We start from the raw sequence: 27108 nt of genomic DNA on the forward strand, positions 1-27108 counted from the left end.
AGAGAAATATGGGGCTAGCATTGCTGACTTTAGGAAATGGTAGCTTCCTGGCTGTCTGATTTCAGTATGAAGAAGTCAGGATTGAAATCACAACTGCTAATCTACATAATTGTTAAAGGATTTAAGAAGTAAGTACTGGGTCACCATGACAGTTTGAAGATTAGCATTACCACATGCCTTAGAACATTTTACGTTTTCATACATTTTATCAGAATAGTGAGATACTTGTTACAAATAAATTGACATTTTTGTAATAAACAATAACTAATAATGTTTTTTTTTTCCTTTAGTTCAATGATGCCTTGTTGTATACGACCCTAGTTCAGTCAGGGATGTTTAAACTTAACAATATGCTCTCTTTGGCTGGAATGAAGGTAAGAACTTATCACTTGTCAATGATGTCAACATTGTTAGACTTCCTGTTTTAATGTAGATATCCAAGCAAATAGCTAAATACACAGTACATATACTGTATTATTTGTAATTATGTTTAGCCAGTTTGGTGATTAAAGTGACACTAAACATTGGTTAAAAAAAAGAATTATATTCAAATATGTATTTTTAAGTCAAAGTCAAAAATTACCTTCTATTGCTCTCAGCCTCCTCCAAATCTCCAAACATTTTTTTTTTTTTTTTTGCTGCTGTGATCCAACTTCCTGTTTAGAGCAGTGGTCTCCAAACTGCGGCCTGGGGGCCAGATGCTGCCCTTTGCTTGCTTTTATCAGGTCCTTGGGCACCTATTTCATGCACTGATAACAACAATGGGGCATAATCCCCCCCCCCCCCCCCACCCTCACTGAGACCAGTAAGGGGTCACAATTCCTCCCAGTTACACCAACGATGGGGCACAATTCCTCCCAATTACATCAACAATTGAGCCCAATGACATAAATGATGGGGTACAATTCCTCCCAATGACACCAACTATTGGGCTAATGACAGCAATGACGGGGCACAATTCCTCCCAATGACACCAACGATGGGGCACAATTTCTCCCACTGACACTAAAGATGGGACGTTGTTTATTCCCACTGATTTCGGGACCTTTTGTACTTCCAGTGGCCACAGTCCAGCCCCCCTAAAGTCCAAGGGACAGTAAACTGGCCCCCTGTTTAGAAACTTTGGAGACATCTGTCTTAGAGGCTGGCTATATTCACCATCACAGGACTAAGGCCTTAATAGGAGGCTGAAATGCATTATTCTTTATAGGAGTTGATTCCATCTTATGTTTCGATGGATGAAATAAAGTAACAGTTTTTATGTCGAGATGTCCTGGTGCTGGATTTTTACTTTTTCTATTGGATTCCTCCTGTGCTTTTTCTCCTGTAAACTGCCTAACATCTCTCCTCCAGTCTCCAGTGGTAGAGCTCTGGTTGGCTCATAGTCCATAAAACCTCTGATTTCTGTAGTGCTGAGGATTTCAGGCAGATACACTTGATGACTTAATTTTTGATTATTACATGGCTGGACTAAAGGCTGACAATTTGGTCGTTTAAGAGTGTTATTTTATTATCAAACATATTTATTTTAAAATGTCATTGTACTTTGTTTTCTAGGTGAGAAAACCAACGCAAGAGGCCTATCAGAATGAGCTAAACATAGAAAGTGTGGAGAGGTCCTTCATTTTGTCAGCCAGGTATTGAACCATGCATGCAGTTCTAGGGCTTTTCATTGGAAATGTGGAGTTCTGTTTCTGACGTGTCAATCAGCAGGGGTCTCCCACTTATTACTAATTGGTGTTGGGACCTAGGGGCTTTCCTTAAAGACTAAGTCTGTTTTTCTGTCACTTTTAAAATAGTTTGTTTAGACCAAGCTGGTCCAAACAAATTATTACATTCACTAACGGATACACCTGCTGGGAGCGATGTGTAAACTGTATGTAGCATGTATACAGCACTGTGTACCGGGAGCAGTATGGGGTCTTCCTGTTCCACCCCCAGAACAAAATCGAGTCAAACTGAGCTTGCTCAGCCATTCACAGGAAGCATTACATTTTCTGAATAAATACAAGGCTTGTTCTTATTCACTGACTGAGTTTGAGGGGCAACCAGTTGATGTGATGATCTCTACTGTAACTAATCAGAGGGAGCAGGACAGGAAGTCCCCACACCACTTCTGGGACACAGTGCTGAATACTGTATGTAGCTAATGCTACATACAGTTTACAGTGAGGGGAAAAAAGTGTTTGATCCCCTGCTGATTTTGTACATTTGCCCACTGACAAAGAAATGATCGGTCTATAACTTTAATGGTAGGTTTATTTTAACAGTGAGAGAAAAACAATATCCTGAAAAACACATTTCAAAAAAGATATAAATTGATTTGCATTTTAATGAGTGAAATAAGTATTTGATCCTCTATCAATCAGCAAGACTTCTGGTTCCCAGGTGTCTTCTATACAGGTAATGAGCTGAGATTAAGAGCACTCTCTTAAAGGGAGTGCTCCTAATCTCAGCTTGTTACCTGTATAAAAGACACCTGTCCACAGAAGCAATCAATCAATCAGATTCCAATCTCTCCACCATGGCCAAGACCAAAGAGCTGTTCAAGGATGTCGGGGACAAGATTGTAGAACTACACAAGGATGGAATGGGCTACAAGTCCATCGCCAAGCAGCTTGGTTAGAAGGTGACAAAAGTTTGTGCGATTATTCGCAAATGGAAGAAACACAAAATAACTGTCAATCTTCCTTGGTCTGGGGCTCCATGCAAGATCTCACCTCGTGGAGTTTCAATGATCATGAGAACGTTGAGGAATCACCCCAGAACTACACGGGAGAATCTTGTCAATGATCTCAAGGCAACTGGGACCATAGTCACCAAGAAAACAATTGGTAACACACTATGCCATGAAGAACTGAAATCCTGCCATGCCTGCAAGGTCCCCCTGCTCAAGAAAGCACATGTACTGGCCCATCTGAAGTTCGCTAATGAACATCTGAATGAATCAGAGAACTGGGTGAAAGTGTTGTCGTCAGATGAGACCAAAATCTAACTCTTTGGCATCATATCAACTCGACATGTTTGCAGGAGGAGGAATGCTGCCTGTGACCCCAAGAACACTATCCCCACCGTCAAACACAGAGGTGGAAACATTATGCTTGGGGGGGGGGTTCTGCTAAGGGGACAGGACAACTTCACCGCATCAGAGCAACGATGGACAGAGCCATGTACCGTTAAATCTTGGGTGAGAACCTCCTTTCCTCAGCCAGGGCATTGAAAATGGGTCATGGATGGTTATTCCAGCATGACAATGACCCAAAACACATGGCCAAGACAACAAAGGAGTGGCTCAAGAAGAAGCACATTAAGATCCTAGAGTGGCCTAGCCAGTCTCCAGAACTTCATCCCATAGAAAATATGCGGAGGGAGCTGAAGGTTCGAGTTACCAAACGTCGGCCTTGAAACCTTAATGACTTTTAGAGGATCTGCAAAGAGGAGTGGGAAAAAAATCCCTCCTGAGATGTGTGCAAACCTGATAGCCAACTACAAGAAACGTCTGACCTCTGTGATCGCCAACAAGGGTTTTTCCACCAAGTACCAAGTCATGTTTTGCAAAGGGGTCAAATAATTCTTTCACATATTAAAATGCAAATCAATTTTTAACTTTTTTTAAATGCGTTTTTCTGGATATTTTTGTTATTCTGTCTCTCACTGTTAAAATAAACCTACCATTAAAATTATAGACTGATCGTTTCTTTTTCAGTGGGCAAATGTACAAAATCAGCAGGGGATCAAAGACTTTTTTCCTCAATGTAAGCGCTCACAGCAGATGCATCTGTTAGTGAAGGTAATAGTTTGGACCAACTTGGTCCAAACAAACTATTTTAAAGTGACAGAAAGCTGGGGATAGGATTTATGTAAAGAAAATCTAAAAAGTGCCTGTGTAGAGGGTCATGTGTCATAAACCAGCAACATGTCACCTGTGGACGTGATGCAGGGACAGATAGTGTATTCTACTCTTTCATATATGGTAAACAACCCCTTGAGCATAGATTAATCTTTTTAGGGTTTTTAGATTTGTTCTCACACAGAGATGCACTGCATTGTCTGTATATGAATCTGAACTCACATCTTTGCTGGTTAACTTTTAGTGCCTTTTGCCTTCTACTGAGATGGTGTATTTGCTGGGCAGAAATTATCACATTAGTAGTCATTCTGCCTCACATTTGGATAAAGTCACTTGTTTTAACAAGTGGTAGAAATCTTTTGATGGACTGTAGTCCAAATTGAAGCTTTCTTTACATACATTCTCTTTTAAAGTTTAAAGGCAAAGATCATCATCATCATGAACATCAAGCTGTGTTTATAGAAGAGTTAAAGACAGGGCCGTCTTGTAATTCTGATTCAATATCCTTATGATTCACACAATCTGATACTGATCATAGCCAGAATTACTTGTTTCCTGTTTCAGTTTTACTGCTTGCCTGGGTCATAGTTCTGGTCACTACATATTGAAGCAACCATAAAGCATTGTCAATAAGATCTGAACTCAAAAAGTGAAAGATTTGCTATGTGTTCATTGTGCCTAAGTGGTGCCCAGGAAAATGTATCTTGTATTGATTTCCCTCTGAAAACTAACAGTGCACTTGGTTTTGTCAGGATGCTCAGACACTCCTATACCTTATAGCCTCATAGCTTTACAGTATATCTAAAATGTAAAATAAAATGACTGCTAGTCCTAGGAGATTTGCAATATTCAAGTTGTAAAGCGCTACGTAAACTGTTGGCGCTATATAAATACTGTATAATAATATTACTACTGTACTGCTCTCCTACCTGGAGGATCTGAGAGGAGAAAGCAAAGCCCTGACTCTACCAGAATGGCCACCTCCAAGCAAATACACAATGCAGAACAAGAACAAGGCATAATAAAGATCAGCTGCAGGGAGACAACAGGCAATACTGGTGAATTCTTTCATCCTCTGCCTTTCTTTTTTTGGACACAGCTTCCAAAATTTAGTTCCTCTTTAGATGTCTTTTTTTTTAAGTAATCAATGACTATCCACTTTGAGACTTTGACACCCTTGGCACCTTTATTTTTGTATCTGCACTTTGCTATGACATTTCATGCTTACTAAATTAATTATTTATAGTTTTACTGCATAGAATGAATGTTACCAGTGAGGTCTTTTTCTGCAGAAACGTTTTATATTTAGATCGTGGTGGATGGAATGTGCAGGTAAAGCATTGATTGCTTTCATTACAGTTCTGCTACTGAAAGGGATGATTGGCTTGAAGCAATTTCCATGGCAATTGAAGAATATGCCAAAAAGAAAACAACCTTTAACCCAACAAAGAGTCAAGAAGAGGTAAGTTCTAAATATATGTTAAAGTTTATTGACAATTTTGCTTAAAGTGGTTGTAAACCTCAGACATTAAATATGAACATAGCATATCCTTCTAGTATGTACTTGTCTCAATTATGAGCACTAAGACCCCTTTCACACTGGACGCATTTTTCAGGCACTTTAGCGCTAAAAATAGCACCTGAAAAATGCCTCATCTGCAGTCTCGGGCTTTCACTCGGGCTTTCACACTGGGGCGTTGCGCTGGCAGGACATCAAAAAAAGTCCTGCAAGCAGCATCTTTGGGGTGCTTTAGGAGCGGTGTAGACACCGCTCTTAAAGCGACGCTGCCCATTGAAATCATTAGGCAGTAGCGCTTTGCGGGCGCTTTTAACCCTTTATTCGGCCGCTAGCGGGGGTTAAAAGCACCCCACTATTGGCCGAAAAGCGCCTCTAAAACGATGGCAAAACTAGCTACGCTTTTACCACTAACGCGGCCGCGCTGTCAGTATGAAAATGCTCTAAGTGTCATTTTTGTCTGCTGCTTCTTTTCTCTGCTATCAGCATGAGTTTTGCTGACACCAAGAGAAAAATAGTGACAGGGAAGGGACTTCCAGCAGATTGACGACCTTAGCTCTGTTCCTATTTTTTTTTTTAATTCATTCTTTGAATGAATGCAGAGAAGATAGGGCTTCAGATAATTAGGTACAATTTATGTAGGAGGATTTGTTTTATTTCTGTGTATCACCTGAGGCCAGTCACTTCACTGGGTATATGTAAGGCCTCTTTCACACTGACAGACCGATCGGGTCAGCCTGTCAGTTTTTCAGGTGGACCCGATCGAACCATCAATTGCTTTCTCTGGAACAGTGAATGTCAACAGTCATGTGTCCGTTGACACATGCCAACATCTGATCTGATCTTGTATGCGAAAAACATCAGTTCCCCATCCATCTGGTGGATCGGATGGAAACAGACAGACTGTTTGTTTCCATCTGACAGCGAGCTGTGTCTGCTCTACATCAGCAGAGTGGACACGGACCTGTCATCCACCTGCTAAGTGAGCAGGCGTTTCTGCTGGTGGACTGTGCCAGTGTGAAAGGGGCCTTCGGGATTACAACCACTTTAAATTAAAATGGCATACTGGAATGCAACACTGTGAGGTCATAAAGGATAAGGAAAAAAGGTATAAAGGACATCAAGAGAGTGGTTATTGGTGGTGGTGGGTCATTCAAGTGGATGTAAACCCCATTCATTAAATCTGACCTGGGCACATATATCTGAAGTGTTTACTTATCTCTCTCCAAAGCACTAACTCCCATGTCTTTCTGCTGCTCCGTTCCTCTGTTATCAGCATGATAACTTCTGACAAGTTCTCCGACACAGGAGATAAAAGCAGCTGGAAATTTGTGTCGGGGAGGTAGAGAGCTTGTCTATTCACAGTACAGCTCTGCAAGTTTCTTCGTTTCTTTGCCTATGTGGAGGGTGGGTGTGTGCCTTTCCTCCAGTCAGCTCACACAGAGTGTATGCCGACTCCACTGCCACTGCTGAAACAGCAAGAAAAATTTCTAACGCAATGTGCACTTTTCTAAAGAATGTAGAAAACTTAAGACAGCAGATATACATGTAAAACTTATGTAGGGAGATTTGTTTAATCTCTGTGTATCATCTGAGGCTGTTCACATCACTTGGTATATGTGAAGGTTTACATCCACTTTAAGTAGTTTATATAGATATACAGCTGATATAGATATAGCTTCCTGAAAGAGTTAAAGAGGACCAATACTACTAATCATAAAACACACTCTACCCTAGTAAGGTTAACTTATGGTGCATTAAAGTGTTAGTAAAGTCTTCTTTTTACTTGTACCTACAGGTAAGCCTATAACAAAGCTTACCTGTAGGTACACTGAATATCATCTAAACGTGCACTGTTTAGGAGATATTCACACTACATGGAGACGGTGATGTCACCGGCGCATAAGCTCTGAAGGAACGGCATACCCGTGCCATCCCTTCAGAGCTCTGTGCTGGGAGTGATGTCATCGCAGCTTGGCCAATCAGACTGCCAGAGCACATGAACCGGAAGGAAGACCAGGTGCAGATGGAAGCCCTATCGGTGGTTACTGCTGGAGGGCTTCTTTCTAAGGTGAGTATTTCATAATGTGATTGTATGCGATGTATACTAGCACATTATGCCATTGTCTTGCAGTCCCTGAGCAGTCGGAGGACTGATTGTCCAGCCGATATAGACCCACAAAAGGCCCTCAGTCTGGCCAGGCAGGGCCTCCCAAGGAGACAGTCATATGCAGTAAGGGGGCAGGGAGCAGTGTTTGTACAGGCACACTAGGAGAGTGTATGTCCTGGCCTGTCTGACCTCAAAGACAGGCAGGCACCTGGGCCAGACCAATGTCTGAGAGAAAGTGAGCGGGTTACTGTTTAGCTCTGAGAGAGACAGTGCTTGAGTGGGCAGAGAACATATACAGCACGACTTGGACAATTCAATAGCCAGGAAGCTGAACTTATGTTTTGTAAGATGCTAAGAACCCCTGGAAGAGAAACCCCAGTGTAAATGTGCTTTTGTTGATGAATAAAATGGGCAGGAGCCCTTAAGTGCATATTTCAGAGTGACTTCATTGCCTCTAAAAACTACCAGTTGGAGGGATCTCACAAGCATTTGTGTAGGGTGCACACATTTTCCCCATATTTTCTGTAATGGATTAAAGTGGCTCTAAAGTCAAAAGTTTTTTGTTTTTTTTTACCTTTATGCATTGCCTGCATTAAAGTAAAAAACATACCAGTACTTGTTGTGCCCCCTTTCCTCCCTAAACACTGACCTGGCTTCTCGCTCCCTCTTCCTGGTCTTACAGGAGACTTTGTGAGCAGCGGGAGCCATAGACTCCTGCTGCTCTTAGTAATCTTGTAAGGAGGGCGCGGGGAATGTGGCTGAGCCACATCGTGCGTGTTTATGGCTGCACACAGCCCGGCTTGGGAGCATGCTTGCACGGGTGCCCACTTAGCACACGGCTTGCTGAGGGGGCACTTCTAAGAAGAAGGAGCTAACAGCAGTGGTGGTGGTGCAATACCATTGCACAGGACAGGTAAAAATTAATCTTTTTTTATTGTAAAAAATAATATTTAATATCACTTTTATTCCTATGATTGTCTGCTCAATCTAGTGGCCAAAATGCTATATATTTTCTCATCGAGGTATTCCAGAAAACTGAATTTTGGCCATTAGATGGAGCTGGCGATCTGTAATAAATTACAGAAAATATGGAAAAATTTGTGCAGACTGCATGAATGCTTGTGACATTTGTCCAACGAATGTTTTATAAATAGACCCCTAAAATTCTTAGTAATGAGGGGCCATATAAATATACTTTGTATTTCAATAAATGCCTACAAAATATGACAGAAACACCAGTATTAATATCAAGTAATATGTCTTTCAGACTGATCCAGAAGAGGAAGGAGATAATACACTTGGCACAAAAGCACCCATTTGGATTCCTGATGGTAGAGCTACCATGTGCATGATTTGTACTAGTGAATTTACACTGACCTACAGAAGACATCACTGCAGAGCATGTGGCAAGGTTTGTTTAATAATCGATTTTAACTGTTGCTTGCAAATTGGATATATTGCTAAGGAATATAGGAAATAAAGGAAATGATGCAAAAAAAAAGACTTGCTGTGCTGTAATGCAGAATATTGCAGGTATTTGTATTCCAATATGTAGAATTACAACGAACAATACCATTATTTGTGAAATTAAATAATTAAGGAAGTGTGCCATAGTTTGGTAAAGACGTACTACAATCACCTTTTCAAAGATGGAGAGTACTGCTAGAGGCAGTACTAAGTTATACTATTTTAATTTTAAAATGCCTAAAATAAATTTTGGCTTGGTTTGCCATCTGTTGTGTTTGTTAGGCAAGGATTATGCAAATTCAGTACTAAATCACCAAAATTATGCACCAATAAGGAATGTTTGAAATTTGATGGGTTCACTGAGTATTTTCTAAACTTGTTTTCAGATTGTATGTCAAGCATGTTCAACTAACAAGTACAGCTTGGAGTATCTCAAGTATCATTTAGCCCGAGTATGTGACCTGTGTTTTCAGGAACTGCAGAAACAAGGTATTTAATTGTCTTACCATGGTTTTGCAAACCTTTTTTGATGTGTTCTTTATCAACTAAAATGGTTGTAAAGGCAGAATTTTTTGTACCCTAACGCATTCTATGCATTAAGTTAAAAAACCTTTTGCATGCAGCCTCCTCCGAGCCCTCTCTTATACTTACCTGAGCCCAATCTCAATCCAGCGGTGTGCACAGGAGCAGAGGCTCTCCCGGCTCTCTTGAGAAAAGATAGTCCGCAACTCCTTGCTTGCTCTTTAAAATCTTCAAAATGTATTGATTCTCCATAAAAGACACAGACAACAAATGTAAACGCGTTTCAGCCTTGTGGGCTTTGTTCACTACCGGCTCTCTCTCTCTTCAGTGGCTCAGATACAGCAGCAGGAGCCATTACCTCCTGCTTCTGTCAGTCACAGCCATTGAGGAGGGGGGGAGCAAGCCTTGCTCTGTGTCGCAGAGACAGAGCAGATTTTGGGAGCCAGCATGCCCAATTGCCCCCGTAGTAAGTGGCTTGCTATGAGGGCACTCGGCAGCGAGAAAGAAAACAGGAGCGCTAGCAGGGACCCAAGAAGAGGAGGACTGGGGCTGTACAGTGCAAAGCCATTTCACAAAGCAGGTAAGTATAGCATATTTGTTATTTAAAAAAAAAAAATCTAGCATTTACAGTCATTTTAGTTAGGTGGAGATGTTTCTAGATTTACACAGGTACAAGGACTTATACAAATATGCACATTCTAAGTTGCATTTCCTTGTGAGTAGAGCGAAAGTTTACAATTAAATTATTAATATTCATTTTATTCAAACTGAACAAATACCTAAGAGGCATAAACTAGAAAATGGCTATCTGGTTGAGACTCCTTTATTTAGTATAATAGTTCATGACTATAAAATGTCATCAAGCCAAATACTTGACTGTGAAGCTTCTCGTATTTGTTTGCCATGTCTGCAACCACAAACCTTATGGCCATCAGAAGCAATCACCCATGCCATAAAAAAAAACTTCCAAACAGAAAGCTAGCTTGATCCTTTTGAAATACAGTAATTCCTTAGTGGTTTGGCTTTTGTCTACCATACTGTTTCACAGATGGACTTTCTATTTAAATAAGAAATGTTGGGAGGTAGAGCTAAAAGAAGGCAGTTCTGGGTTAGCTCTTGTTCTCCCATGAGGTTTGTACCTCCAAACATTTAGGTAATCCTAATATTCTAGCAATACACAGTGAAGGCCTCTTTCAGACGAACGATCCGTTCAGGTCCGCCTATCAGTTTTTTAGGCGGACCTGAACAGACCCTCCATAGACCTCTATGGAGCGTCGGATGTCAGCGGTGACATGTCCGCTGACATCCGACCTGCTCCGATCCGAAAAAGTGTAGCGGAGGAAAAACCTACTTTTCCATCCGTTTTCGGATCGGGTGACGACGGACTCTACGGTCCGTCGTCATCCGATCCCCCATAGGGGAGAGCGCCGCTCTGACAGGTCCGTCGCTGCACATTGTGCAGCAATGGACCTGTCATCTTCCTGCTGATCCCCGCTGAGCAAGCGGATGTTCACGGGGCGGATCATCATGGATCCGTCCCGTGTGAAAGAGCCCTAAGAGGTACTTTTCCTCTTAGAAGGTGTAAACCTTAGCATCCACTACAGATTTGAATGTTCTAAATACATTTCTGTGTATCCTGTGTACTGCCTTTCATTTAATCTCTTTCCATATGATTACCTTTTTCTAAACAGATAGTCCAAGCACAGCCAAATCAAGTTCTCCTGCAAACCATAAGTCCCCCTCCAGTGCCCTTTCTTCAGTGCTGCACAGCATTCCATCTGGAAGGAAACACAAGAAAATCCCAGCAGCTCTTAAAGTAAGTTTGGATGTTCGCAGGACTGTCAATGAGCTTAGTCTGCATTAACATTTATGGATTGTAAAAAGTATATTTGTTTAAACATGCTAACGTTTTGGAAACGTTATGAACTATCCCACTTACTATCCTCTAGTAAGGCCCCTTTCACACTGGGGGGGGGTTTGCAGGCGTTATTGCGCTAAAAATAGCGCCTGCAAACCGCCCCAAAACAGCCTCCGCTGTTTGTTCAGTGTGAAAGCCCGAGGGCTTTCACACTGAAGCGGTGCGCTGGCAGGAGAAGAAAAAATCTCCTGTCAGCCGCATCTTTGGAGCGGTGAAGGAGCGGTGTATTCACCGCTCCTAAACCGCTCCTGCCCATTGAAATCAATGGGACAGCGCGGCTATACCGCGGTAATACCGCGGCTATAGCCGCGCTATACGAGGGGTTTTAACCCTTTTTCGGCCGCCAGCGGGGGGTTAAAACCGCACCGCTAGCGGCCGAATACAGCGGTAAAACAGCGCTTAAAATAGCACTGTTTTACCGCCGACGCCTCCTACCGCCCCAGTGTGAAAGGGGCCTTACTGAAACTGTCAGACAGACTCTAAGAACCGTCCCCCTATAGGCCTCATCTCAATAGAATAAATAAAATCTAATGTAGGGACTGTTATTATTTTGTTGTGTTTGCTTTTTAGGTATGTGCCAGTACAGAAGACTCATCAATGAGTGGTTACTTACAAAGATCAAAGGGTAGCAAAAAACCCTGGAAGCAGATGTGGTTTGTAATAAAGAACAAAGTCCTATATACATATGCTGCTAGTGAGGTAAGAAATGATTCTGTAGTGCATGTACATATATAAACAACTGTAAACCAAACAGGAGCTTTTCATTTTATGCTCCTAGGAGATGCCACAGACAGCCAGACCCACCTTTAGGAGAGACATCTGCTTGTCATTCGTAGTGCAGAGACTCATCTTGTGCTATTTGCTCAGTGCACTAAGGCCTCTTGCACATGTGTGAACATCTACTTTTTCAGACATTTAATTTTATTTTTTGTATGTATTTGCGCACATTTCCCCGTATATGCGTTTGTGCATTTTGCAAGTGAGCAAAAAACATTTTGTTGCGTTCTCGTTCTGCACAATATGTAAATGGCGCATTTGCGCACATGAGGTGTAAATTACTGAAAAAAAAAAACAGATTTTTGTATTTTTTTTTTTTTTCTTACTCAAAAACACACAACGCTTGTTTACACACCTGTGTGCATAGGCACATTACAGTTAATGAACTGTATTTTAACTCAGTAAAAAAAAAAATCTGTACTGAGCTTTTCTAAGCTGCAGTGTGCAAGACGCCTAAAACATATGCAGCTGACACTTCCTTTCCTCTTCACTTTGAGAAGAGACTTGGCCAAGAGACGCGCAGGTTTTCCAACAAGTGAAAAGCAATTCTGACGTTAGCCTTGTTAGTGCACCCCTGAGTCTAAGGCAGGCCATACATTATGCAGTAATCTTTCCTTCAACCTCAGGTTGAAGGAAAGTAAAATACTCCATTCCTTGATCAACACATTCATTGTTGATAGGGGCATCCCTCCTTCTGTGCTGTTGTATTCTGACAGTGGGAGGGCAGCCGTCAGGACACTAGGATTACTGCTGGCGGCTATAACCGCTGTCAGCAATCGAACAAAAAAGCCCAACAGGCTGGTTGTACTGAAGTTCATTGATAGATCGACTACAGTAAAACCAGCCAGCCTATAGATGGATTGAAATTTCAGCCGGTTCTGTCTATGGCCGGCTTACAAGATCTGACCACATGATGGCAAACATCTCAGTTCCAGTACACTGGTTTCAGTATGATGAAGAGGTGGCTGGAAACAATCTGTACCTAATTTGCATTTTGTTTATGGGCTAAATTAGAAAACTGTAAATATTTCTGGTATGTGTAATTTTGCCACAGAAATGGCTAATACAGAATGATTATACTGGTGTTCATAAGGGAAAGTAGATTTATAAAATACGGTCTGACACTTGTCATTTTAAACTTTCTTGGATGTTTTGGATGAATATGATTTTAAAATTATTTTTTTTTTATATGGAGTAAACTTATTCACTCTATAAACTCAACTTATGTAGAGGAATATTAGTGCTGGTGCAACAGAATTCTTATAGTTTACTATAATGTGGATAATACATATAGATTATTATGCATTGAACTTGTGTTATTCCTACCCTATAATCATATATATAAATCTAATTACATTTATAATAAATAAAAAAGAAGAAGATGGCTGCTGTTAAGATGTCAGGTGTGGCTTAACCCTGAAGTCAAAATCAATCCAATCGATTTTTGATCTGAAGACAGCACACCTCCCCATTGTAAAAAATACCTACAAATTATTTCTGTAAAGACTTCACAATTGTGTGTCTACAAACATTCATAAAACTCGCACTGAAAGTGTGTTTTGGTATATCCTTTCAGGATATTGCAGCCTTGGAAAGTCAGCCTCTACTGGGATTCACAGTCAAAGTTGTACAGGATGAAAGCACCGAACTGAAAGCCATTCATCTGCTGCACAAAAACACTTTATTTTACATCTTCAGAGCTGATGATGCTAACACAACAGAAAGGTAAGTCCTACCTATGGGTCAGTAAGGCAAGGATAAGTGGGAAAGTGCTGTTTGTATTAAAGTGCACTTACCCTTTAGGGCAGGGGTCCCTAACCCCCAGGCCACAGACTGGTACAGGTCCGTGGCCTGTTGTTAAGCAGGCCACCATCACAGCAGGAGGTCAGTCCTGTCACTAACTGCGGTCTATTAAGCAAACTGTGTGTATTCTCTGTCTCCCGACTGGCTGCCTATTAGCAAGGCAGGGGAGGGGGGGGGGGCTGCAGATCGTGAGAGACAGCAGGAGACTTTTCATAACAATCAGGCGATCGCCCGCTTGTTAATATAAGTTTGGCAGTTCCCGCTCTCTGTCCTGATCTGCAGCCGCTCCCGCCCCTTGCCTTGCTAATAGGCTGACATGAGAGAATACACACAGGCTGCTAAATGCCTCTGCCTTGCCAAAGGTGAGACCTGCAGGGGAGGCAGAGATTAAAATGGGCACTGTGCAGGGAGGACTGTGATTAGGGGGCCATGACTGCAGGAAGGACTGTGATGGGGGGGGGGCATTAATGCAGGGAGGACTGTGATGAGGGGGGGCATTAATGCAGGGAGGACTGTGATGAGGGGGGACATTAATGCAGGGAGGACTGTGATGGGGGGGGGCATGACTGCATGCAAGACTGTGATGGGTGGGGGGAGGCATAACTGCATTGAAGACTGTGATGGGGGGGGGGTGCATGACTGTGATGGGGGGGTGGGGCATGACTGCAGTGAAAGACTGTGAGGGGGGGGGCATGACTGCAGGGAAGAATGTGGTGGTGGGGGGCATAAATGCAGGGAGGACTGTGATGGGGAGGCATGACTGCATGCAAGACTGTGATGGGGGGGGGGGGCATAACTGCATGTAAGACTGTGATGGGGGGGGCATAACTGTAGGAAAGACTGTGATGTGAGACCTGCAGGGGAGGCAGAGATTAAAATGGGCACTGTGCAGGGAGGACTGTAATTAGGGGGGGCATTAATGGAGGGAGGACTGTGATGGGGGGGGGGGGGGGGGGATGACTGCAGGTAGGACTGTGATGGGGGGGGGGGGCATGACAGCAAGGAGGATTGTGATGGGGGGCCATGACTGCAAGGAGGACTGTGATGGGGGGGGTCATGACTGCAAGGAGGACTGTGAAGGGGAGTCATGACTGCAAGGAGGACTGTGATGGGTGGCCATGACTGCAAGGAGGACTGTGATGAGGGGCTATGACTGCAAGGAGGACTGTGATGGGGGGCCATGACTGCAAGGAGGACTGCGATGGGGGGCCATGACTGCAAGGAGGACTGGGATTGGGGGCCATGACTGCAAGGAGGACTGCGATGGGGGGCCATGACTGCAAGGAGGACTGCGATGGGGGGCCATGACTGCAAGGAGGACTGCGATGGGGGGCCATGACTGCAAGGAGGACTGCGATGGGGGGCCATGACTGCAAGGAGGACTGCGATGGGGGGCCATGACTGCAAGGAGGACTGCGATGGGGGGGCAATGACTGCAAAGGGCACTGTGATGGATGGGGAGGGGAGGGCAATAACTGCAAGGGGCACTGTAATATAAAAGGGATTGCACTGTAAAAGGAAGACTGTAACCTTTACAATGCAGTATCCTTTATATCGCAGTGCAGAGGGGTTTGTGAGACTCCGTGAACCGCCTTCCCCATCCGGTCCCTGAAAAAGTTGGCTGTACTAAAAGTGGTCCCTGGTGCCAAATAGGTTGCTTTAGGGTATATTCAAACCAGATGTGGTGGGACTGCGTTGGGTAGCCATTCCAGTGAATTCTTACCACATGACAAGGCAAAATGCCTTGTCTCTAGTGTGCCTGCTTCACACCCCACTGTGTTGTGGTGGTGCATGGGCAGTGTGCACTGAAAAAAGTGCAGCGCAGTGCGGACAATCCATTGCCTCACACCGCGTGGCCAGCAACTTAAAGTAGTTGTTAAAACCACTATGTTGTGATCATACAATAGCCTCTGTTAGATAACGATATGTGCACCACTGTTTGTGCTGTATAAAAAATAAATGCCGATTTCTACCTTATTTCAAAGCGTCTCCCGGCGCTCACGTGACTGCTCGCCGCTTTCCTCTCCCAGGCTGACAGCTACAGCGGGAGGGGCCGAGAATTCCTGCTGACGTCAGCCATGAGGAGGGGAAGTGAGCGCCGGGAGGCACTCTGAAATGAGGTAGAAATCAGCATATTTTTTTATACAGCACATACAGTGGAGCACATAATGTTATCTTACACCGGGGATGGTATGAATATAAAATAGTTATTATAGCAGCAGGAAGGGGTGGGGAGCTGAGTGGCACTGGTACAAGCTGACAGGCAGGGGGAGGAGGACAGAGGAGAGCTGCAGATGACAGAGGCACGTAAACAGACCACAGTGTCAGGGCTCAGCAGCTATAAACCATGGTCAGTTTACATGGGGGAGGGCAGAAACCGGAAGGATCAGCCAGGTATTTTAGATTATACAAGGGGCCAAATTACACAGCACAAGTACTGTGCTGTATAACATGCTTTAGGGAAAGAGGATCAGTTTCTGCAGAGATCCCACCATACTGCATCACACGCCAGCCGCTGTGTAGCAGTTGGTGTGAATTAGCCCTTCATTTGAAATGAAGGTTTTTGCTACAATACAACATATCTACTTTGTGCTATGCCACTATCCAGGACATACTACTACTTCTCTCTCCCATTGCTTGCTTTCCGAATAAACTGAAAAATGGGATGCATACTCTGGAAGCTGCATGGTAATGGCTAACTTTACTGTAAACAGTAAAAGCAATCAAACTTGACTTTGAATGTTGATGTGTTGGCTGCATATACAGCTGGGTAATGGGAAAGCGGGCGCCAACAGAGAGCAGAGCTTTTGGGGGTTGCACATGCAGGCAGTATAACAATGGGTGTGCCCAAATAACTGGCCATCACTGCTATGCTTTTGTGACTGGTCTGGGTATTTAAAGGAAACACCAAAGAGCCAACTTTATAAATGTAATTACTTGTATAATTTTTTGTAAGTCTAACATATGCTAACTTGATGTTGGTAAATACAAATGCACCTGTTCATTTGACCGATCTATGAACGTTTAAACTGTTATATGAATTCAGATAATGTTGGTAAGATGGTGCAGTGATGGGTCCAAAATTTCCTCCTTAGTACTGTGTCTTAAACAGGCTCATGAAAAAGTCCTGCAACTGCGACATTTACTGTAGTTTGTACTGCTATATGCACTAGCTTCATGACTAGTTGAAATGAAAGCTTTTTTTTTTCCTTCTTTCTTTTCTCCAAGGTGGATTGAAGCTTTTCAAGAAGGAACAGTATTGTAACAACACTTGGAGACCTGCTAGTTATATGGACACTACATACTGCCATAGCATTTTTATATATAATTTCATATTTTTGGATATTCGTGTCTTTTTTTGATCTTTTATACGTTTGTAAATTAGTTTGTTCCAACTTCTGTACAGATTATTTATTAAATACAGATTTCAGCCTGGTTGAATATGTATTCAATGCGTTCAGACTTTTTTTGTTGAGTATCTATGTATTAATGATTTGGACTATTGAAATGTAAGTGCTATTATGTAATGGAGGGACGGACTGACAACTTATGGGGTCCCCGGGCAATAGGAGTTAATGGGGGGCCCCAGGCTTACAGAAGGCTGCCACGCGGCAGCCATCTTTTTGATGCAACATTAATGTGTGCATACCCATGCGGAGGGGCACCAAGCTCGGATACATGCAGAGTGGCAGGAGACTTAAAGCTGGCGACCCAGTAAAAGCACTAGGACCCTCTCATGGGCAGTGCCACCTTAACGGCATCATGGGCCCCTGGGCAAAATAATGCACTGGGACCCCTACCAGGAAGATGATGGTCTGCGGCACGTAATGCGCAAAATGACGAACAATAGGCATGGCCAGTGGGAGAGTCTTAAAGGAAGATTGAACAGAATCTGCATCTGCTGTATATAATGCAAACATACCACAGTCCTTGTATCCATAAAATTAGAATTACTGTCGCAACTGATAATCTCTTAGACAGAAATACATCTCAGTCAAAGGATCATTTGTTTTTAAAATAAATGTTTCCACTATATATGTTTTTATGCACAAAAAAGGATATTTTTGTCTTACTGAGGCTAGAACTTAATTAAAACCAGCAACTTTTGAGACAATGAACACCTTGGTCAGGTCTATGTACAGTATAATGTATAGAGCGCAGGGGTCAGGAGTAAGTAACAAACAAAATAACATATAGAGTACAGCAGTCAGGATGAGCACCACGCTCACATCAGATTCCTCCTTTATATCAAAGTCCTCAACATTCTCCCTATACATAACAGTCCGCAGAGTCCCGCCTTACAGCAGAGCAACCTATGGCAGAGCCCCCAGAGTGGCACCTTGCACACTCCTTTTCACCTTAGAGCGGTAGGCAGCTGGCAGGAAAAGGCTTTTAAAAAAAAAATCCACTTGTTGCATTAACTGGGCATGTGCAGTAGTGGAGCCAGCGGAATAGTGAACTGCTGTGGTTGGCCTCAGAGCGGGCAGTGGGGCATGTGAATAAAAGCCATGCTTGATGTGTGCCATGATGTCACTGCATAGGCACGCACCCAGACCTGCCCTGCTGCCTGATCTGAGGTCGAGCTCAGCAGTGCACCATTTAGCTGGCTCCCAATGGCTCTCTGTGGATAGTTGGCAACACAGCTGCTGATTGAGTGGCTTTTTTTCAACATGTCTGTTCAACAGAAGTTGATTGTTAGGTCAACTTCTGTTGAGAGGCAGTGGGCACACGTGGATTATACAGTATACATACACATGTACACACACACAGTATACATACACACATGCGCACGGTATACAAACACAGACATACACTAGCACTTTTCATCTAAAAATCAGCCTGATCGAAACCACTGCTGCTGCCCCCATCTCCTGACATGCTGGGACTTGTAGTGCCCCAACATCTCACAGACATAAGAGGTGGTAATGCAGAAGAGGTGAATGAGACTGTGCCTGTATACTGGTGATCAGGTAATGAGTAGGGAGGTGTAGGAGAGATTGAAGAAGTTCAGAACATGGCCTTCCTCCAGAAGCGCAGACATCTCCTCACACAGAAAATCGAAAGGCCTCGGACAGGAGGAGCCCTGCTAGAGGAAACACAGCGTCCTCCCCCTCATCCTGCTCACCAGGGTAATCACTGACAAGAATACATTTAGTTTAGCTCAGCCAGTGTAGAGCCTTCTAGCAGGCTGTACACTCCTCCCTTTCCTGTCCTCCTGGCATCTCCTGCTCTGAAGTCAAATAAAGCTCACTGGGGAAGGGGGCAGGTACAGTGTGTTTGCATTGGCTGAGGAGGTGGTGGACAGGCGGAGCAGCTATAGCCTCTGGAATTTTACAGCAAAAGGATGTCGGCAACAGACATTTTAGGGACAGATGTAAAAAAAATAACCTGCTACATTTACTAGTAACGGTATTTCTGAGAAGTCTTCCAGGACCCTGAGAGATGACTGGTCCCACCTGACAGGGAACACAATCAGCAAAAAGGTTAAAACCCCCGCCCCTCCCTGTGCTGCTCAGTTGTGAAAAAGTATTGACCCACATCAGTGCACGAGAGTGAAAAAACACCTCAAGTCATATAATGGTTCCACCAAACCAATTGAACATGTGGGAAGTAGGCCTGCCGTCCTGGAAGACTTCCCAGAAATACCGTTACCGGTAAGTGTAACAGGTAATTTCTTTATCATACATCATGGGACACAGAGCACCATAGTAATGACTATCTGGGTTATACGCTACCTTTAGGTGATTGGACACTGGCAAACAATAGTAAGAAAGTTCCTCCCATATGGGAAGCACCTCAGTTTTTTCGCCAGTGTCTTGAAGGTGATGGTCATGGCTGTTTGAAGCTCTTCAACACTCAATGATGTCCCAGTGAAAGGGCGTTATAATCGGATCCATTCGGATGGCATGAAGGCTAAAATGAATGGTACCCGAGCCTCATGGGAAGGAGAGAAGATTCCTTGAGGTTTTGCCTGCAATGCAGCCTTATGGCGCTGGACCCTGCGTAATGGAAACCTATGCAGTGTTTGTTCTGACCAAGGTGTTTTCGTGCAGGGTGCTATACAGGTCCAGGGAAGTGGACCCCAAATTAAGGGGGACCCAGTCTCTGAAGGTCTTTTATGACAAAGCTCGCCATGATGGGTGAAGATTAGACTCCTGTTATGTTCAGAGTTCTGCTGCAGGAATGGTAAGTCTGCATTTGTTTGCAATCTCTTTTAAAAAAAAAAAAGAGAGAGAGAAATCTGACTGTCTGTTCTCCCAGTGGCCACTGGGAGCAGTGTACCATTTAATCAGCTATGTACTCTTACTCATGTGGACTGCGGTTTATCCTCTAGCCACTAGAGGGCGGAGGCACTCAGTATGTGGTTGCATAAAGATGCATGTTTATACATGTCTACATAGATGCATCTTGCATAAGCAGGTTTCAAAAAACGCATGCTTGCTTATTGCGAGAATGACTGTTTCCGTGGGCATGTGTTGCATGAATGCGTGTACACACACTACGCTACATCCGGTCCTTCTGGTTGCCTGCCGTCGTAGGTGGAAGGCATGCCGGCTTCCAGCGCTTCACTGCGGGACATCCACCTATCCACCTTGTCATGCTATCCAGCCTCAGTGCCGGGCGATGGCACCACCAATGTAAGCAGCCATTTGGCTACGTTTGTTTTTAATATTTTTAATTAAACGGAATTACACGATTCAGTTCCTTCTACATTTTATTTCATACTCCTATCGTGAGCCCCTTATGGTGTGAGGAAACGAGTCCAGTCCCCAGTCCTCTCCATTGCAGCAAGCATCATCTTGCTAAAGCTCATTTGACCTTTTTTTCACTAATTAGGTCAACTACATCTGGTAAGCTGACACCCATCCCTTGAGCACTTTTGGGTGGTATCTACAGACGGTGAAGGGGTTCTACTGTCATTTCACAGTACCATTACCACCAAGATTTTGTCACCAGAGTCATCACTTTATGGACTTATTTTCACCATATGAACTTTTTATCTCACTTGGATTTATGCTACTGTGTATTTCATATGTTTTAGTCATCTGTGTTTTCTACAAGTTGTTTTTCTTTTTTTTTTAATCATCATGTTTATTTATTGTTTGGTTGTTTACAATTGGCGATGTCATTATAATTTATATATAGGCATTGTATCTTATGGCTTTCACTATTATAGTACACTTCTAGGAACTATTCCTGGGTCCACTTTCTATTTATGGCCTATTAGTTTAATCCAAATAGGCAGGCTGGTGTTTATATATATATATATATTTTTTTTTTTTCATTTTTGCATTTTTTATATATACATTTTTTCTCATATCTAATCATTTTTTAGCTTAATTAGCTCACAATAGCGCTTCCCACCATTTTTCTTTTCAATTTGCACTAGTGACTTTGTCATTTTAGTTTTAGGGATTAGCAGCTCACCACATAAAAATTTTTTATCCTTTTTGTGGTGCGGGATTTTTGTACTATTATTCACTTCCTTGAGGGTAGGGACCGATGTGAGTATGCGATGTATGTGTGGAGCGCTGTGTAAATTGACAGCGCTATATGGGTACCTTAAATAGATAATAATATAATCCATGAGCATTAATGAGACACAATGTACAGGGATGGGGACAATTGTAGACACTCACTCAGGTTGAACTGGATAGACTGGTGTCTTTAGTCAACCGTACTAACTATGTAACTATGTATTTTAGTTATCTTGCAAACCTGGCCTGTTAGTGGGCCCTGAGGACAGGGTTGATGACCACTGCTGTAAGCTATCCCCCACCGGAGGATGCTGAGTTTTTTGAGAGTATCTCAGGCCAGCAAGACTTAGGGCAATCTCTGAGGTAGTTTGTTCCATCTTTTGCCGGCAGAAACCTGGTAGGTTAAGGGCACCTCTTGGGTGGGGGTCTGTCACAGAATCGTCAGTCTTTGCCTTACATTTGCTCTTGGAGCAGAAATTATGGGCTCATTATTGTGAGACAATTAAATGGTGGCTGTTCCAAAGTCAAGTAGGAACATGAGGTCTATCTTAAGATCTCAACTCGTTGAACATCCTTCTGTTTTCAGATAGGTTAGACGGTTCAGTGATGACCTCTCTGCAAGAGGTAGGTTTCATGTGGCGGTTTGTTTTCAGGCTCATCAAAGATTTCTGTAATTGCAAACATGAGGTCTATCTTAAAATCTCAACTCGCTGAACATCCTTCTGTTTTCAGATAGGTTAGACGGTTCAGTGATGACCTCTCTGCAAGAGGTAGGTTTTATGTGGCGGTTTGTTTTCAGGCTCATCAAAGATTTCTGTAATTGCAAACATGAGGTCTATCTTAAGATCTCAACTCGCTGAACATATTTCTGTTTTCAGATAGGTTAGACAGTTCAGTGATGACCTCTCTGCAAGAGGTAGGTTTCATGTGGCGGTTTGTTTTCAGGCTCATCAAAGATTTCTGTAATTGCAGTGGAAAGCTTCTAGCCTCAGTGCTGGGCTTGCTGAAGGCCCCTCAATACTCTTTACCTCAATCTTTGCTCAAAAAGCAGTCAATTCCAGGGGTTCCATTGATATATTTCTACAGAAGGAAGCTGTGTTTGGGTCAAAGCACATTCTCTACATACAGCCCTACTCCAGGTCTTGGTAGAGGTTCATTCCCTGTTGGGAACTTGAGGATCCAGGCATTGCTTTGCCGGAAGGCTCTGTTTCCGGGGTGTTGCAGAGCAAAGATTGGTGCTTGATATTCTTCCTTTTCAGGAATCTGGAAGATAACCACTGTTGCCAGTCTCTCTAAGTTGACTTAAGACTGGCTACAGTTCGGTGGACTTGATCTCCACAGGAGAAAATACTGTCCAATAGCGGGTAATTTTTTAGCCAGTATGACTTGCTCTGGATTATAGGACAGACCTGTTGTAGGTTCAATCTGGAAATGCCTTTGCAGGCATATGTATATCAACCACCAGGGTGGCACCAGAGGTCATGCAGTATTCCCTGATGTATGCCTTTCCTCCAGTTCGAGTGCTGCCACGGCTGCTGCGCAGGATACAGGAGGAATGAAAGTCAGTAATCCTGGTGGCTCCGGCTTGGCCCAGGAGTGCTTGGTACACAGAGATTGTAAAATTGGCAGTGAAGGATCCATGGTTCCTTTCATGCCATCCGGACCTGCTGTCTCAAGGACCCATACTCCATCCTACTTTACGGCCGCTAAATTTGACTGCTGGGATGTTGAAACCAGAGTCTTGAAAGAGCAGGGTATTTCGGGCTCAGTCTTATCTAACCTGATAAATGCTAGAAAGCCTGTCTCTAAAGTTATTTACTTTAGAGTCTGGAGGTCATACATTTCCTGGTGCTAGGCCAGAAAATGGCAACCTCGCAGATATGCGATTGGAAGAATTCTCGCCTTCAAACAGGGGTGGAGTTAAAACTAGCACTAGGGACAATTGATCTCGGCCTTGTCGGTTTTCTTCAGAGACCGATTGCATCTCATTCATTAGTGCGAACCTTTGTTAAAGGGGTGACGCGTTTGATGCCACCGATTAAGCCGCCTTTATGTCCCTGGGATCTGAATCTAGTTCTATCAGTTCTGCAGAAGCAACCCTTTGAACCTATCAGGCATATTCCTTTGACTCTGTTAACAAGGAAATTGGTTTTCATGGTTGCTATGTCCTCAGCAAGAAGGGTGTTGGAGTTGACCACCCTTTCTTGCAAAGAACCATTTTTGGTTTTACATCAGGACAGGGTGGTCATGCGCCCCCGTCCGGATTTTTTGCCTAAAGTGGTTTCCAATTTTCATCTAAATCAAGATATCATTTTGCCCTCCTTTTTACCGAATCCTAGGACTACGGAGGAGAAGTTGGTGCGCTTGCTCGGTCTTGTGTTTCTTTAAGGTTGTCAGCCCCGTTTCGGAAGACTGATTCCTTTTTTGTCCTGCCAGATGGTCCTAAGAAAGGACAGGCAGCGACAAGTTCATCTATTTCTAGATGGATTCACCAGGTCATTATCCAGGCATATGAGTTAAAGCGCAAGGTTCCGCCTTGTGATTTAAAAAGCACATTCCACCAGAGGGGTTAGTGCGTCTTGGGCAGTGCGCCATCAGGTGTCTATGGCTCAGGTATGCAAAGCGGCCGCTTGGTCTTCAGTTCATACATTCACTGGATTTTATCAAGTGGATGTTAGATCAGATGTGGGCTTAGGAATACTGTGTTCCCTCCCCTCAGGCGCACTGCTTTAGGACATTTCAGATAGTTATTACTATGGTGCTCTGTGTCCCGTGATGTACGATAAAGAAAAATGGATTTTTAATACAGCTTACCTGTAAAATCGTTTTCTTGGAGTACATCATGGGACAGATATCCCTCCCCTCTGTTTTGGGATCTTCATTGCTTGCTACAAAAACTAAGGTACTTCCCGTATGGGAGGGGTTATGTGGGAGGAACTTTCTTACTATTGGTTGCCAGTGTCCAACCACCTAAAGGTAGCGTATAACCCAGATAGTCATTACTATGGTGCTCTGTGTCCCGTGATGAACTCCAAGAAAAGGATTTTACAGGTAAGCTGTATTAAAAATCCATTTTTTCTCAAGTCATCTTCCAGGACGGCACCCTGAGAGAATAGCAAGTAGCTCATGCCTACCTTAAGGCGGGACAACAGTCTGTAGAACTTTTCTACCAAAGGTCAGATCCTGAGGTGACAACAACTCCACCCTGTAGTGCCTCAGGAAGGTGCTCTGGCTTGACCAAGTAGCTGCTCTGCATATCTGTTCTACCGATGCGCCGGCTCTTTCTGCCCAAGAGGTCACCAGAGACCGAGTAGAATGTGCCTTGAGGTTGGGGGGGAGCCGTTCTACCTGATTTTCTACCTGAGGCTATAGTAATGGTCTGCCTGATCCATCTCGCTATAACTGCTTTGGAAGCTTGCTGACCCTTTTTCTGTCCGAAAAAGATAACTAAAAGGTGACTGGATTTTCTGAACTCCTTCACCCTATCCAAATAAATCAACAGACAACGTCTGACGTCTAAACAGTGAAAAGAACTTTCTTTCTCATTCTGAGGATTAGAACAAAAAGACAGAAGGACAATCTCTTGGGTCCTGTGAAACTTAGAGGCTACCTTCGGAAGCTACAGGGGATCTTGCCTAAGAACAACCCTGTCCTCAAACAATAGAAAAAAGGGCTCTTTAATTGACAGAGCCTGGATGTCACTTATCCTTCTGGCCGACGTGATGGCCAGTAGGAAAGTTGGATTGAGTGTGAGTAACTTAAGAGGGGTATGAACCAACGGTCCAAAAGGTGCCCTTGTTTAGGGCCTCTAAAACTAATGTTAGATCCCAAGCGGAAATTTACTCCTTAACACTGGGGACATTCTTTCTCTTGCTGTCAAAAACTTTTAATCGGAGGATCAAGAGAAAGTTTTTTTGTCCAAAAAACAGGACAGGGCTGCAACTTGAACCTTAAGGGTCTTGGCTGCTAGCCCCTGATCTGCGCCATCCTGGAGGAAATCCAGGATCATGGGGATCTCTTGCTGGGAAGTCCCTCTTTCCCGACACCAGCGAGAGAAGACTCCCCATTCCTTGGCATAAATACGCCGGGTAACAGGCTTTCTACTTGAAAGGAGGGTGTCAATTACCTTCTCAGGTGTAAAAAAATACAAATATTGATGCACTCTAATAAATATTCAGTGTGTGTCTCACAACATGTGGAATACTAAAAATGTGCAGATAAAGGATGTGACCAATAAAAATGCATATTGTTCTTGGGTTCACTCAAAAAAAAAATAAAATAGAAAATGCAATGAATAAAGTGCATATATGCATCTAAATACCCTGTAATCTGCGTACTGCACTAGTGTTAATAAATTAATTAAAGCCAATCCCAATAGTGATCAATAATATGAAGTGTAGCTGTCAAGCATAAAATTACAAAAAGAGGTAATACAATAAGTGCCGTTCTAAAATCAGCTAATACATATGAACAGTGCACTTCAAAGGGTGTAAAAATACAGAAAAATAATAGTCCATAGATTAAGGATGATAGTATAATTAGCCCAGCATTCCATCCATCATTTGAAGTTAGGGGGTTAACTACTATATTAATTGTCAATCCTATTCATAGCTTTCTGATCAACAGGCTCTTATTCCAAACGAAACAATGTTGGTAACTTGCGCTTTGTTTCACTTTGTAGTCTCAGCATGTGATGAATTATGCAAAATAAACAAGAAAGCATATCATTGCGCAATGAACTAAAGAGATAAGGACAAAGGCAAAACAGCACAGTTATACACTCATGAGCACCAGGTTAGTCAAGGCATAGAGGCATACAGATTGCAGTCAGCCGCTGTGGACGAGGCTCATTCAGAGAGCTGCTGCTGTTAACCTGATGTGTCAGACAGCAGTGAACGTCACTGGCTCCTCCCACGCGTTACGTCACAGACCACGTGACTTTCTCTCCTTGAAAAAATGGGAACGTGAAGGTAGGCGTCCTTTAGATCTATAGTGGCCATAAACACGTCCTTCAGGAGGTGCCTTCTGAGGGTATAAACACTTTCCATACCGTAGAAATCTCTTTAGCCTTCTTAAATTTATTATAAGGCAGTACTTTCCCGAGGGCTTTGGGACTACAAAAATGTGGAAATAAAATCCCTGTCCGTGTTGCTGCATTGGAACTGGCACTATGACCCTCTGATCCGTCAGCTGCCTGACGCTTTGTAAGAGACCCACCGCCTTTTGATGATCATTTGGGAAGGTGGGTTAAGAGGAAACTCAGGGGAGGAGGGGAGAGAAGCTCCAACCTGTAACCCTCTCTTATTATTTGTTGGATGTGGGGGCTCTGCGTAACACCCTCCAACTGGGGGAGAAAGTGGGAAAGCCTCCCCCCACCCTGACGTCACTTGGAGTCTTTCTCGGTGGATTTCTGGCTGGGGAAGAGGAGACCCCCTTTTTATTTGCCCTTACCACCGCCTGGAAGGCCCGCTTTACTTTTTCTCTCAAACGGTTTTTAGCCTTCCCTTATCCTTCTGGCTTTCATGGGAAACTTTTTGCCCTTCTCAGTAGACCTAGACAGGGCTTGCTCTAAACATGTGCCGAAAAGCAAGGAACCCCCAAAGGAGTCCACACAACCGTGTCTTTGATGTGCTATCTCCCTCCCAGGTTTTCACCCACAAGGCTCTC

The 27108-nt window shown here is 43.4% G+C and overlaps 1 protein-coding gene across 1 annotated transcript in view; it reads left to right on the forward strand.

The window, feature by feature from the left end:
- Nucleotides 1–17410, forward strand: part of FGD6 (FYVE, RhoGEF and PH domain containing 6) — a 154778-nt gene extending 137368 nt beyond the window's left edge. The window contains exons 13-21 of the mRNA XM_073620164.1: nucleotides 291–374; nucleotides 1558–1637; nucleotides 5210–5312; nucleotides 8744–8887; nucleotides 9330–9432; nucleotides 11157–11281; nucleotides 11954–12082; nucleotides 13737–13885; nucleotides 17192–17410. Coding sequence (XP_073476265.1) covers nucleotides 291–374; nucleotides 1558–1637; nucleotides 5210–5312; nucleotides 8744–8887; nucleotides 9330–9432; nucleotides 11157–11281; nucleotides 11954–12082; nucleotides 13737–13885; nucleotides 17192–17228 — 954 coding nt within the window. The 3' untranslated portion in view covers nucleotides 17229–17410. The remainder of the gene's footprint in view (nucleotides 1–290; nucleotides 375–1557; nucleotides 1638–5209; nucleotides 5313–8743; nucleotides 8888–9329; nucleotides 9433–11156; nucleotides 11282–11953; nucleotides 12083–13736; nucleotides 13886–17191) is intronic.
- The last annotated feature ends 9698 nt before the right edge of the window (nucleotides 17411–27108 follow it).

The sequence above is a fragment of the Aquarana catesbeiana genome, linkage group LG03 (genome assembly GCF_042186555.1).
Source record: "Aquarana catesbeiana isolate 2022-GZ linkage group LG03, ASM4218655v1, whole genome shotgun sequence".
Taxonomy (NCBI): Eukaryota; Metazoa; Chordata; class Amphibia; order Anura; family Ranidae; genus Aquarana; species Aquarana catesbeiana.